General features: G+C 37.2%; 1 protein-coding gene across 1 annotated transcript; it reads right to left on the reverse strand.

The window, feature by feature from the left end:
* Positions 1-393: 393 nt before the first annotated feature.
* Positions 394-1329, reverse strand: LOC129665748 (olfactory receptor 6C74-like). The gene has a single exon (XM_055592579.1). It carries the CDS (start codon positions 1327-1329, stop codon positions 394-396), a length of 936 nt encoding a protein of 311 aa, XP_055448554.1.
* Positions 1330-15398: the final 14069 nt, after the last annotated feature.

Here is a 15398-nt window from a genome sequence, read left to right on the forward strand (position 1 = left end):
AAAATACAGCAGTGTGTTTCTAGAGATCTATAGACTGTCATAAGTTTTTGTTAAAACAGTTCACATATAATATTTTCTTTAACCACGTACTTGCTAAAAAATCATAGATATATGATGTTTCCATAAGGAATTCATAGTGGGATATTTGGTAATGAAACAGCTCATAGCATTAAATTAAAAGAATAAAGTGATTCCAACAATACATAGGAGAAAACATGAACACAGATATCATCACTACAATATAAAAATCTTCATGAAGACTTAGAGTTAAGTATGGACATCTTTAGTAACCATCACAGTGCAGAAACAAAATATAGATATGTTAAAACAGTAGCTGATATGGCTTATAATATTTAATAATCTTACTAGCATGCTTCGGTCAAGCCAAACTTACTATTTTGAAGTAGCTGCACTACATTTTTTAATGCTGTCCTTCAGGGCATCTTTGACTTGCTTATTTCTTAGGGTATATATAAAAGGGTTTAGTACAGGGGCAAGTACAAGAGTAAGTATGGCAATCCCCTTGTTTAAAGATATCCTCTCCTCGGCAGAAGGTTTGATGTACATAAAAATGCAGCTGCCATAAGAGATGGAGACGACAATCATATGGGAGGAACAGGTAGAGAAAGCCTTCTTTTTCTGCTGAGCAGAAGGGAACCTTAGAATTGTACTGATGATTTTCCCATAAGAGAACATTACTAGTGCCAAAGTAAGCAGGAGAATAATGATGGCAAAAATGAAATTGACTAGTTGGATGGGTCTTGTATCATTGCAGGAAAGCTTCAAGATGGGAGAGTAGTCACAAATAAAGTGTTCAATCACAGTATCACAGAATTCCAAACTCAGACTTACAATAACTCCAGGACAGATTGCCAATACAGCAATTAAACAGCAGGTGCCAAACAGCCATATACAGACTTTGGTGTTCATGATGGTTGTATAGTGAAGAGGTTTACAAATGGCCACATAGCGGTCATAGGACATGACAGCCAGCAAGAAAAACTGTGCTATCCCAAATATAAGGGCAGCAAATAATTGGGTGAAGCAAGCCTCCACAGAAATAGTTTTATCCATGGTCACTATACTGACCAAAAACCTAGGGATGCAGGTAGATGTCAGCGAGATTTCTAAAATGGAAAACTTTTGAAGGAAGAAATACATGGGTGTTTTGAGGTGGGAATCCAACAGAGTGAGAAGGACAATGGTAAGATTTCCAGTGATGCTCAGCACATATGTTATGAACAGGAAAAGGAAGATTACAATTTGCCACATTGGATCTTCTGTCAATCCCAAAAGAATGAGAGTTGTCACCAATGAATGATTTCTCATGTCTACATGTCTTTTAGATCTTTGTAGCCTGACGGAAAATAGTAATTGTTAAGTTCTCCTTTGTAGAGATTTGGAGGTGGTATAGAGAATCCTACAATGCAATGAAAATGGAGAAACTTTTGTTTCCTTCTAAGTTTTGACATTTGGTCATTGGTCAGAACTATGAGCATAACAGCACTTATCTAATCCATTTCATAGACACTTTATTTCCAATTATTTTCAGATGTTTTTACAATTGAAAAAAACTGTGTTATTTTCAGTGATAAATCTTTGCACATTTCTCATTTTATTCCACATTTTGAAAATAGAACTCCCAATCCTACCAAATACCAAAAATTATTTTAGGCTCATTTGAGTGATACACATTTTATCAAGATAACTTTCTTTGTTTCTACAAAGCAAGCATTTTCTGAATATTAGTATAAATATATTTTGATCAGGTTTTCCCCTCCATCAACTCGTCCAGATCCTCTCTACTTCCCTACCCACCCAACTTTATGTTCATGTTCTATGTCTTTTTTTCTCTCTCTTTCTCGTTCTCTCTCTTTTAAAAAAAAGCCCTCCACAAAAACAAAACAAAAAACCAACAGACAAAAAAAAACAGTAAAACAAAACAAAGCAAACAAACAAAAACAACAGATAAAAAATACGGAAACAAAACAAAATGGAAGAGCAAGCCCTCGGGAAAGGCTGAAGTTTGTTTTGTGTTGGCTAACTGCTCCTGGGCATAAGGCCTGCCCTGCTGTGGTTGATATATCCAGTAGGACTGACTCCACTGTAGAAAACTGGTTTTCCCTTTGCCAGGGGCTATCAACTGCCAGTAGTTTCTTGGTTAGGAATGGGACCTCATGTCCACTTCCTCTCTTGGAGCTGTCTCCACTTCTCCTGACCCACACACGTGTTTTGCTTGCTTCCACAGTGTCTTCGAGTGTGTGCATTAGTCTTGCTGTATCTTGAAGACACTGTTTTCTTGGAAACATCAGTCTCCTCCGGATCTTACACTCTTTCTACCTTCTCTTCTGCATCACTCCCTGAGACTTGACAGGAAAGTTTGAGACAGAATTTCACTATTTATTCCAGGCTGGCCAGGAAGGAACTCACTGTATGTCCCATAGTGGTCTTTTTTTTTTTTTTTAAGACATAGTATCTTTAATTGTAACCAAATAAAAGCAAGATTAATATTGTTTTATTCAGTAGAAACAGAACAAGTATCACATTAAGTATTATAAAAGTTAAATAATTGTAGAAGTATCTAAGAAACAGAAAGTGAGAGAAATATTTAGTATCTTGGGATACTTCTCAGTGGAGTTGAGATCAGTGTAATTCAGGATTTTTAAAGCCCACATGGATGTGCTCTTAGATATGATTTAGTTCAGGAGCGATTTAGACATACCTGACATAGTCCAGGGTGATCTGCCTCCTGAGTGCTGGATTTTAAGGCTCAAGGCAGGCACCACCACATCCAGAGATACTGTATATTTTAAGGGGCTAAACTAATGAAAATGAAATTTGAAATAATTTAAAATGATTAGTTTTAGAAGTATTTGTTATTTTGAAGTTCTTTGGCACTATCAAATAGAACTAGTCCATCAGGAAAAATACCTCATGAGTTTTTTATTTAAACTTATTTTAATCAGCAAATAAACATTTTATATTAAATTTAAAACATTTCTTCTTAATTATTATCTTGTTCAACTTGAGTAGCTTTGTTGTTGTAATAAATAATTTACATTCAGTACTACCTCTGATTTTAACTATTTTACTTTCTAATTCTGAAATGTAAAGCAATGCACACCAGTAAAGTTTGTGAAAAGCTTCTATAGTGAACAAGAATAACCCACTTTGAGACATATACATGGAAAGCTTAGCAATGAATTACATGGATGTTATCAGAATGTCTCTAATGCTAAATTTAGTTGGTATAATCCATATTCAAGACAGAACTGTTTTTTATAGAGCCTCTTTGTATACAACTTGACAAATACCGAAAATACTTACTCTTTTTGAGTTTCGCAGAGGTTTTGTTTACAGATACATTGTAGAACTTTATTTTTGACATAGAACTTCATTTTTGACCTAAAAAGCAATATAAAAAAAATGTCTCCTAAATGAGTATTTTCCTAACCCATATCTTCCAATTTGCCTCATCAGTTTTAATGGAGAACTTGTTCAGATTAAAATCCAGCTCATTTTAAAAATAGTCATATTTCCCCTCTTTAATCAAAATACACAGTGTAACACTTTAAATACATTGCTCTGTTTTTCCTGCAAATGGAATGATTAATATATTCCCAAACAATACTGTGTTCTCGTTTTGTTGTAACTCAAGAATTGTAATTACTACCTCATTCCATCTTCAATAAACAAGACTTTGTTTCCTTAAAACAAGAAATTATCATGTTCTTTAATAATGAATGAACGTTTTTGCTCAGACCCCATATAAGACCTTGGGGATCTTTTGAGGAAAGTACAGTAATTGACCATTTTCATCATTAACTCTACAAGCAATATAAGAAAGTTAATTAAGAGTCTTAGTATCTATAGGGAATATTGTTATGCTGATGACAAATGGATTTTGAAACTTATAATGACATTTCAATTTTCTTCATAATACTTTAGATTCTCAAAACCTCTGAGCATTTATAAGCTACTTAATTATCCATTTAAAATATTTGAAAAGAAGATAATTATTACCTCTACATTAGCATCTCTTGAAAAGAAAGCTGTCTTGTGGGAGTCCATTTTATTGTATTCTTTTAGTCTCCAAGCAAACACAGCATTCAATACTAACAGCATGGAGAGAAAACACCACCTAAATAAATTTTCAGAATGTAACTTACAGAATGAAAATAAGTAAATAAAATCTTTCAAGAAAACAATCTGAAATTTTGTAGACATAATTTAAACTACAGAAAAGATTTACTCTGAAGTTAAATGTAAGAACAAGTTGTAAAAAATCAAGAAAGAAATATTTTATTTTTTAAGAACTCTATTATGCAGATGAGTTCAAATTGTGTATATGTACCACAATTTCTGTATTTATTCTTAATTTGCGGGACATCTAGGTTGTTTCCAGATTCTGACTATTATGAATAAGGCTGCTAATTCTCCTCAAACTATTCCACAAAATAGAAACAGAAGGTACATTACCAAACTCATTCTATGAAGCAACAGTCACCCTGATACCTAAACCACACAAAGACCCAACAAAAAAAGAGAACTTCAGACCTATCTCTCTTATGAATATTGATGCAAAAATACTCAATAAAATACTTGCAAACCGAATCCAAGAACACATCAAAGATATCATCCACCATGACCAAGTAGGCTTCATCCCAGGCATGCAAGGGTGGTTCAACATATGGAAATCCATCAATGTAATCCACCACATAAACAAACTGAAGGAGAAAAACCACATGATCATCTCCTTAGATGCTGAAAAAGCATTTGACAAAGTCCAACACCCATTCATGTTTAAAGTCTTGGAGAGATCAGGAATACAAGGCACATATCTAAACATAGTAGAGGCAATATACAGCAAGCCTATAGCCAACATCAAAATCAATGGAGAGAAACTTAAATCAATCCCACTGAAATCAGGGACAAGACAAGGCTGCCCATTCTCTCCCTACCTCTTCAACATAGTACTTGAAGTCCTAGCTAGAGCAATAAGACAACTAAAGGAGATCAAGGGGATACAGATCGGAAAGGAAGAGGTCAAAGTGTCACTATTCGCAGATGATATGATAGTATATATGAGCGACCCCAAAAATTCAACCAGAGAACTCCTCCAGCTGATAAACACCTTCAGCAAAGTGGCAGGATACAAAATCAACTCAAAAAAATCAGAAGCCCTCCTGTATACCAAAGACAAAAGGGCCGAGAAAGAAATTAGGGAAACAACACCCTTCACAATAGCCACTAATAACATAAAGTACCTTGGGGTGACACTAACCAAGCAAGTGAAAGACCTGTTTGAGAAAAACTTCAAGTCTCTGAAGAAAGAAATTGAAGAAGATCCCAGAAGATGGAAAGATCTCCCATGCTCATGGATTGGTAGGATTAACATTATGAAAATGGCCATTCTGCCAAAAGCAATCTACAGATTCAATGCAATTCCCATCAAAATACCAACTCAATTCTTTACAGACCTTGAAAAAAAGATTCTCAGCTTCATATGGAGAAAAAAAAAAACCCAGAATCTCCAAAACAATCCTGTACAACAACAGATCATCTGGAGGTATCTCCATCCCCGATCTCAAGTTGTACTACAGAGCAATAGTAATAAAAACTGCATGGTATTGGCATAAAAACAGAAAGGAGGATCAATCGAACTGCATAGAAGACCCAGAAATAAACCCACACACCTATGAATACTCAATATTTGACAAAGAAGCCAAATCCATTCAATGGAAAAAAGACAGCATCTTCAACAAATGGTGCTGGACCAACTGGATGTCTACATGCAGAAAAATTAAAATAGATCCATATTTGTCACCGTGCACAAAACTAAAGTCCAAGTGGATCAAAGACCTCAACATAAAACCAGATACTCTAAATCTGTTAGAAGAAAAAGTGGGGAAGAGCCTAGAACTCATTGGCACAGGAGACAACTTCCTGAACAGAACACCAACAGCACAGGTTCTAAGAGCAACAATCAATAAATGGGACCTCATGAAACTGAAAAGCTTCTGTAAAGCAAAGGACACCGTCATCAAAACAAAACAACTGCCTACAGATTGGGAAAGAATCTTCACTAACCCTTTATCTGACAGAGGACTAATATCGAGTATATACAAAGAACTAAAGAAGCTGAAAAGCAGCATACCAAGTAATCCAATTAAAAAATGGGGAACAGAGCTAAACAGAGAATTCTTGACAGAGGAATATCGAATGGCAGAGAAACACTTAAAGAAATGCTCATCCTCATTAGCCATCAGGGAAATGCAAATCAAAACGACCCTGAGATATCACCTTACACCCATCAGAATGGCCAAGATGAAAAACTCAAGGGACAACACATGCTGGAGAGGTTGTGGAGAAAGGGGAACCCTCCTCCACTGCTGGTGGGAAAGTAACTGGTACAACCACTCTGGAAATCTATCTGGTGCTTTCTAAGACAATTAGGAATAGTGCTTCCTCAAGACCCAGCTATACCACTGCTAGGTATATACCCAAAGTTTGCTCAAGTACACAAAAGGGATATTTGCTCAACCATGTTTATAGCAGCTTTATTTGTAATAGCCAGAACCTGGAAACAACCCAGATGTCCATCAACGGAGGAATGGGTACAGAAATTGTGGTATTTTTACACAATGGAATACTACTCAGCAATCAAAAAGGAGGAAATCATGAAATTTGCAGGCAAATGGTGGGATCTAGAAAAGATCATCCTGAGTGAAATATCCCAGAAGGAAAAAGACAAACATGGTATATACTCACTTATATAGACCTATAAGATGTGATAAACATAATGAAATCTGTACACTTAAAAAAGATAATCAAGAGAGCGGACATGGGGTAAGATGATCAATCCTCATTTAGAAAGACAGATGGGATGTGCATTGAACGTGTGACAGGAGTCTACTGAGTGCATTTGAAAGACTCTAAATAGCAGTGTTTTCAAAGCAAAGACTCATGACCAAACCTTTGACAGAGTACAGGGAATCATAAGAAAGAAGGGGAGTTAGTCTGATGGGGGAAAGGATAGGAGCTTTACAAGGACCAAATATATCTGGGCACAGGGTCTTTTCTGAGACTGACATGCAACCAAGGACCATGTATGGATATAACCTAGAACCTCTGCTCAGATATAGCCTGTGGTAGCTCAGTAACCAATTGGTTTCCCATAGTGAGGGGAACAAAAAGACTATTTCTAACAGGAACTCAATGACTGGCTCTTTGGCCTCCCCACCCCCCAAGGGAGGAGCAGTCCTGTGAGGCCACAGAGGAGAGCTTTGCAGCCAGTCCTGAAGATACCTGATAAAACAGGATCAGATGAATGGGGAGGAGGTCCCCCCTATCAGTGGACTTGGCAAGGGGCACGGTGGAGATGAGGGAGGGAGGGAGGGCCTGGGAGGGAATGAGGGATCGGGACACGGCTGGGATACAGAGTTAATAAAATGTAACTGATAAGAAAAAAATAAAATTTAAAAAAATGAATAAGGCTGCTATGAACATAGTTGAGCAAATATCCTTGTTGTATGGTTGAGCATCTTCCAGAGATATGCCCAAGAGAGGAATAGCTAGATCTTGAGATAGCACTATTACTAATTTTCTGAGCAAGCGCCAGATTGATTTCCAAAGTGGTTGCACAAGTGTACATTCCCTCCAGCAGTGGAGGAGGGTTCCCCTTTCTCCACCACCACTCCAGCATTTGTAGTCCCTTAAGGCTTTTGTTTGTTTGTTTAGAGGTTGTTATTATTATTATTATTATTATTTATTACAATTTATTCAGTTTTTATCTTTGCTTTGGCCCTCTCCCTTATCTCCTCCCAATCCTACCCTCTCTCCCTCTTCTTCCCCTATGCCCTTTTCCTAGTCCACTGATAAGGGAGGTCTTCCTTCCCATGTATTTGACCCTGTCCTATCAGGTCTCATCAGGACTGTCTGGATCCTCTTTCTCTGTGGCCAAGTTAAGCCACCTCAGCTAGGGGAGGTGATCCAAGAGCCTGCCACTGAGTTCATGTCAGAGAAAAAAATCCAAAGCGTTCAATTTGTGATGCCCATCTATTCACAAGTGTGGGACTATGCACTGAAGTGTGGTCAACCTACTAAGGTCCACATCTTCAAAGAAACCTGACTGTTTCTCTGCTAAAAGCTATCAGCTGTCAATAGCCCCTCAGCTAAAGGCAGAGGGTTCTGAACCGATCGCCTTAGGCTGTAATGTTGATTGTCTTGGGTTTGTGCAGGTGTCGCGCAGATACCGATAGCTTCTGTGAGTTCATGGATGCAACAGTCCTGTATTGCCCAAAATATGCCATTTGCTTTGGTCTTTTCTGCTCTGGAAGCTTTATTCTAGTCCATTAATCCATGTGTATATTTTTTCTGTTGTGTGGTGTTTGTACTTTTAGGTCTCTGTGGTATAAACTATTGTTAGTAAGCGTGACACCCAGCAGTGCTTTCATTGATCAATTGGTTTTGGCTGTCTGTAACTTCTATGCTTAGATCCGAATTTTAAGACTGTGGTTTTCTTTCCCATAACTACAATTTGTTTTAAAGGACAATGTATTTAATCTATAGAATACAATTTATACATTAAACCTACAAATCCAAGTATATAGGGTCTCTCCTTCTGTTCTGGCTTCATCTTTAATTTCTTTCTTCATTGTTATAAAGTTTTAAAAATCTTTTTATTATTATTATCATTTATTAAAATTTATTCAGTTTGTATCCCATCTGTGGCCCCCTCTCTTGTCTCCTGCTAATCCTACCCTTCATTCCTCTTCTCTTCCTATGCCCCTCCTCCAGTCCACTGATAGGGGAGGACCTCCCCCTTTCCATCTGACCTAGTCTATCAGGTCTCACAGGACTGGCTGCATTGTCTTGTATAGGCTTTCACTTTATTGATTAGATTTATCCCAAGGTACTTAATTTGTAAAAGATTTTTGTGAAGGGGATTGCCCTCTTGATTTCTTTATGTTTTGTTTCTATTATATAAAAGAGTTTTTGGTTTTGCAGGAAAGAATATGATCAAAACATATGACATGAATCATTTTAAAAAATAATAAAAAGTAACAAAAAGAATCTTATGTAAAAAGAACACATTTGATGCTCATTTGCCAAGATCAAACTGCCTTTAATCTAGAGATGAAAGGGTAATTCAACATTCATGAAATAGTAAATTTAAAATATCATACAAATAGATTCAATAATGAAAACCACATTATCAGCTGCACAATATCAGATGCAGAAAAGGTTTTTGATAAAAATCCAATATCCATTCATGATGTACGTTCTGGAAAATTTAGGATACAAGAAACAAAAGTCTCTCAAACTTGATAAACATGTTCATTGATGTAGCAAGGCATAAACTTGGCATACCAAAACAGTAGCCTTCCTATATGCCAATGACAAACATGGAAGATGAGGAAAACAATCCCATTAATAATAGCCTCAAAAATAACTTGGAAGAAATCTTACCAAGGAAGTAAAAAACTTGTGTAATAACAACTTTAATATATTGAGGGAAAAAAGCTGAAAAAATACCAGAATATGGAAAGACTACTTATGCTTAAGGATTGCGGGGATTAATGTTGTAATAATGCTTATTTTACCAAAAACATACTATAGAAATTCAGTGCAATCCCCATCAAATTTCCAAAGCAATTCTAAACATGAAATGAAAAAAAATCTCAATCTTCATATGAAAACAAAAATGATCCAAAATAGCAAAAAAAAAAAAAAAAAAAAAAAAAAAAAAAAAAAAAAAAAAAAAAAACAAGACAAAATAGGCAAACAAACAAACGAACAAACAAAAAACCCTGAAACATAAATAGTATTTGGAAGGATAATTTTAAACAATTACTCAGCAAGCAATAACTGTTTCTTCAGTCTTTCATTTTGGTTCATATGATGGCTGACATTATACATAGATTTCTATATCTTCTAGTACCTAATGGTCCTCAAAGGCATTTGATTATAATGTTGCTGAAATTAATTAATTGTAGATCCACTAGTATTTCTGTCTCTGTCTGTTATGTCAGAGGGTCATGTCTATTATGTTTCACTCCAGGACAAACTCTTCTAACTCACAAATACACATAATAAATCTGATCCTTTTGCAGATTTTTTTTTTAAAAAATATCTTCATTGCTGAAGAATATTAGAAAAGTTATGCAGTCAATGGCACATGAGGTTAAATATTTCTTTTTCTTAAAAGTCAGAATTTCTATTAAGAAGTGGAGAGGTTTTCACAAGTGGGATGTAGACAAAATGTTTACATTTTAACAACAGAATAGCTGTATAGAAATATTTAATTTGAACAGATTATTTAAAAAATGAAACAACCTTGCCTACTTACATTGTTGTTTTTTAATTAAATTTCAGATAATCAGAAACCTAGGTTTAACGCATTGGAAAGGAAGAAATCAAAGTATCACTATTCATAGATGATAAGATAGTATACATGAGTGAGCCCAATGACTTCAACTAATAAATGCCTTCAGCAAAGTGGCTGGATACAAAATTAACTAAAAAAAAAAAAAAAAATCAGTAGCCTCCTGCATACAAAAGAAAAAAGGGCTGAGAAAAAAATTAGGGAAACAACACCCTTTAAAATAGCCACAAAGAACATAAAGTAACTTGGTGTGACTCTAACCAAGCATGTGAAACACCTGTATGAAAAAACAGAGAAAAAAAGTCTCTGAAGAAAAAAATTGAAGCGATCAGAAGATGGAAAGATCTCCCATACTCAAGGATTGGTAGGATTAACACAGTGAAATTGGCCTTCATATCAAAAACATTTTACAGATTCAATGCAATTCTATTCAGAACTTGAAAGAACAATTCTCAATTTCTTATGGAAAAAAACAAAAACAAAAACAAAAACAAAACAAAACCCAGAATTGCTAAAACACTCCTGTACAACAACAGATCGTCTGGAGGTATCTCCACTCCAGATCTCAAGCAATACTACAGACCAATAGTAACTAATGGTACTGGCATAGAAACAGAATGGTGGATCAATGTATACCCTGTTTGTCCTTCTGAATGACATGTGAGCATCCCCCTAGAGTCCTCCTTGTTGCTTAGCTACCTCAGCTATATGAAGTTTAGTATGTTTATCGTATATTACATGGGTAACATGTACTCATGAGTAAGCACAACCATACAATGGAAGAAGACAGCATCCTCAACAAGTGGCGCTGGTCCAACTGGAGGTCCACACATAGAAAAATGAAAATAGACTCTTACTAATAACCCTGAACAAAACTAAAGTCTAGGTGGATCAAAGAACTCAACATAAAATCGAACACACTAAACCTATTAGAAGAAAAAGTGGGGAAGAGCCTTGAACTCATGGCACAGGAGACAACTTCCTGAACAGAACACCAACAGCACAGGTGCTAAGATCAACAATCAATTAATGGGACCTCATGAAACTCAAAAGCTTCTGTAAAGCAACGGACACTGTCATCAGAACAAAACGAAAGCCTACAGACTGAGAAAGGATCTTCTCCAATCCTATATCTAACAGAGGGCTAATATCCAGAATATATAAAGAACTCAAGAAGTTAAAAAGCAACAAATCAAGTAATCCAATTAAAAAATGGAGTACAGAGTGAAACAGAGAATTCTCAATAGTAGAATATCAAATGGCAGAGAAACACTTAAAGAAATGCTCAAGGTCCTTAGTCATCAGGGAAATGCAAATAAAAACGACCCTGAGATTTCATCTTATACCCATCAGAATGGCCAAGATCAAAAACTCAAGTGACAGCACATGCTGGAGAGGTTGTGGAAAGGGGAACCCTCCTCCATTGCTGGTGGGAATGTAAATTTGTACAACCACTTTGGAAATCAATCTGGCGCTTTCTCAGAGTATTTGGGATAGTGCTTTCTTGAGATCCAGACCACTCTGAGGCATATACCTGAAAGATGCCCACCATTCAATAAGAACATTTGCTCAAATTTGTTCGTTGCAACCCTGTTCATAACAGCCAGAATCTGGAAACAGCCCAGATGTCCCTCAACTGAGGAATGGATACAGAAATTGTAGTACATTTACACAACAGAATACTACTCAACAATTAAAAACAAGGAAATCATGAAATTTGAAGGCAAATGGTAGGAACTAGAAAAGATCATCTTGAGTGATTAATCCAGAAGCAGAAAGACAAACGTGGTGTATATTCACTCACAAGTGGATATTAGCCATATAATACAGGATAATAGCTGAGCAGCATTCCATTTTGTAAATGTACCACAATTTCTGTATCCATTCCTCTGTTTAGGGGCATCTAGCTTGTTTCCAGCTACTGGCTATTACAAATACAGCTTCTACTAACATGGTTGAGCAAATGTCCTTGTTGTATAGTTGAGTAATTTTGGATATATGCCTAGGAGTGGTATAGCTTAATTTTGAGGCAACACTATTCCTAATTTTCTGAGAAAGTGCCAGTCTGATTTCCAAAGTAGTTGTATGAGCTTACACTTCCACTGGCAATGGAGAATGGTTCTCCTTTCTCCACATCCTCTCTAGCATGTCTTGTCAATTGAGTTTTTGATCTTCGCCATTCTACTGGGTGTAAGGTGAAATCTCAGGGTTGTTTTGATTTGCATTACCCTGATGACTAAGGACCTTGAGCATTTATATAAGTGTTTTCTCTGCCGTTCAATATTCCTCTATAGAGAATTCTGTGTAGAGTTCTGTAACCCATTTTTAAGTTGGATTACTTGGTTTGTTGGTGCTTAACTTCTTAAGTTCTTTATATATTCGGGAGATTAGTCCTCTGTCAGATTTAGGGTTGCTGAAGATCCTTTCCCAGTCTGTAGGCTGTCATTTTGTTCTGACAACAGTGTCCTTAGCTTTACAGAAGCTTTTAAATTTCATGAGGCCCCATAAATCAATTGTTGATTTTGGAGCCTGTGCTGTTAGTGTTCTGTTAAGTGAGGTAACCCAGATAAAGAAAGACATATATGGTATATACTCACTTATAAGTGGATATTAACCACATAATATAAGATAAACATACTAAAATCTATACTCCAAAAGAAGCTAAACAACAAGAAAGACCTTAGGGAAGCTGCTCAGTGCTCATTCAGAAGGACAAACTTGATAGACATCTGAAGCAGGAAAAGACAGGAAACAGGACAGGAGCCTTCCCCAGATGGCTTCTGAAAGACTACTGATGGAGGTATCGAAGCAGAGGCTGAGACTCATAGCCAAACTTTGGGAAGAGTGCAGGGAATCTTATGAAAGAAGAAGGAGACAGAAAGACCTGGAGGGGACAGGAGTTCCAAAAGGAGACCAACAGAGACATAAAAACTGAGCCTTGGGGGCCCTGAACAGAATGATAGCTCAACCAAGGACATTCATAGAGAAGACCCAAAACCCCAGCTCAGATGTAGCCCATAGACTCAGTCTCCAACTGGGGTCCAAGGACTGTCTCTGACATGAACTCGGTGGCTGGCTCTCTGATCATCTCCTCCTGGGGGTGGGGTGAAGTGAAACCTTGCCAGGCCACAGAGGAAGACAATGCAACCAGTCCTGATGAGACCTGATAGGCTAGTGTCAAATAGACTTGGAGGAGGACCTCCTCTATCAATGGACTAGGGGAGTGGCACAGGGGGAGAAGAGGGAGGGAGGGTGGGATTGGGAGGCAATGAGGGAGGTGCACACAGTGGGATACATATTACACAAATTGCAATAAATGAGTATATAAAGTTCACATATCTCCGGGGAGGGGGATAATAAAGTTCATTTACAAGGGATTTTTTTTCAAGGTAGAGAGAAACTTAAAGGTAAGATAAAGAATTTCTTTTTTTTTAATTTTATTTTTCTCATTAGTTACATTTTGTTAATTCTGTTTCCTGGCTGTATCCCTCATTCCCTCCCCAGTCCTACCCTCCCTCCCTCATCTCCTTGCTGCCCCTTTCCAAGTCCACTGATAAGGGAGGACCTCCTCCCCTTTCATATGACTCTGTTTTGTCAGGTATTTTCAGGACTGGCAAAGTCCTCCTCTGTGGCCTAACAGGACTGCTCCTCCCTTGGGAGGTGGAGAGGTCAAAGAGCCAGTCATTGAGTTCCTGTTAGAAATAGTCCTTGTTCCCCTTACTATGGGAAACCAATTGATTACTGAGCTATCATGGGTCACATCCGAGCAGAGGTTCTAGGTTTTATCCTCTCATGGTCTTTGGTTGAGTGTCCATCTCAGAAAAGACCCTGTGCCCAGATATGTTTGGTCCTTGTGGAGCTCCTATCCCTTCCACATCAAACTCCCCTTCTTTCATATGATTCTCTGCACTCTGCCGAGGGTTTGGTTATGAGTCTTAGTATCTACTTTGATACACTGCTAGGTAGAGTCTTTCAGTTGCCTTCTGCGGTAGACTCCTGTCATACCTTCAGTGCACATTCCATTTGTCTTTCTAAATGAGGATTGATCATCATACCCTGTGTCCGCTTTCTTGATTATCTTCTTTAGGTGTATAGATTTCATTATGTTTATCATATCTTTTAGGTCTATATAAGCGAGTATATTCCATGTTTGTCTTTCTCCTTCTGGGATACTTCACTCAGAATGATCTTTTCTAGATCCCACCACTTGCCTGCAAATTTCATGATTTCCTCTTTTTTTGATTGCTGAGTAGTATTCCATTGTGTAAAAATACCACAATTTTTGTACCCATTCCTCCATTGATGGACATCTGGGTTGTTTCCAGGTTCTGGCTATTACAAATAAAGCTGCTACAAACATGGTTAGCAAATGTCCTTGTTGTGTACTTGAGCAAATTTTGGGTATATACCTAGCAGTGGTATAGTTGGGTCTTGAGGAAGCACTATTCCTAGTTGTCTGAGAAAGCCCCAGATTGACTTCCAAAGTGGTTGTACCAGTGTACATTCCCACCAGCAATGGAGTAGGGTTCCCCTTTCTCCACAACCTCTCCAGCATGTGTTGTCACTTGAGTTTTTCATCTTGGCCATTCTGATGGGTGTAAGGTGAAATCTCAGGGTCGTTTTGATTTGCATTTCCCTGTTGGCTAATGATGTTGAGCATTTCTTTAAGTGTTTCTCTGCCATTCTATATTCCTCTACAGAGAATTCTCTGTTTAACTCTGCTCCCCATTTTTTAACTGGATTACTTGGTTTGTTGCTTTTCAGCTTTTTTAGTTCTTTGTATATACTGGATATTAGCCCTCTGTCAGATAAAGGATTGGTGAAGATTCTTTCCCAATCTGTGGGCAGTCGTTTTGTTTTGATGACGGTGTCCTTTGCTTTACAGAAGCTTTTCAGTTTCATGAGGTCCCATTTATTGATTGTTGCTCTCAAAGCCTTTGCTGTTGGAGTTCTGTTCAGGAAGTTGTCTCTTGTGCCAATGAGTTCTAGGCTGTTCCCCACTTTTTCTTCT

Source organism: Psammomys obesus, unplaced genomic scaffold, assembly GCF_907164565.1.
Source record: "Psammomys obesus unplaced genomic scaffold, mPsaObe1.curated_primary_1811, whole genome shotgun sequence".
In the NCBI taxonomy this organism is placed as follows: Eukaryota; Metazoa; Chordata; class Mammalia; order Rodentia; family Muridae; genus Psammomys; species Psammomys obesus.

Excerpts from the sequence above, each read along its gene's own strand:
- LOC129665748 (XM_055592579.1), bottom strand. The coding sequence starts at position 1,329 with ATGAGAAATCATTCATTGGTGACAACTCTCATTCTTTTGGGATTGACA.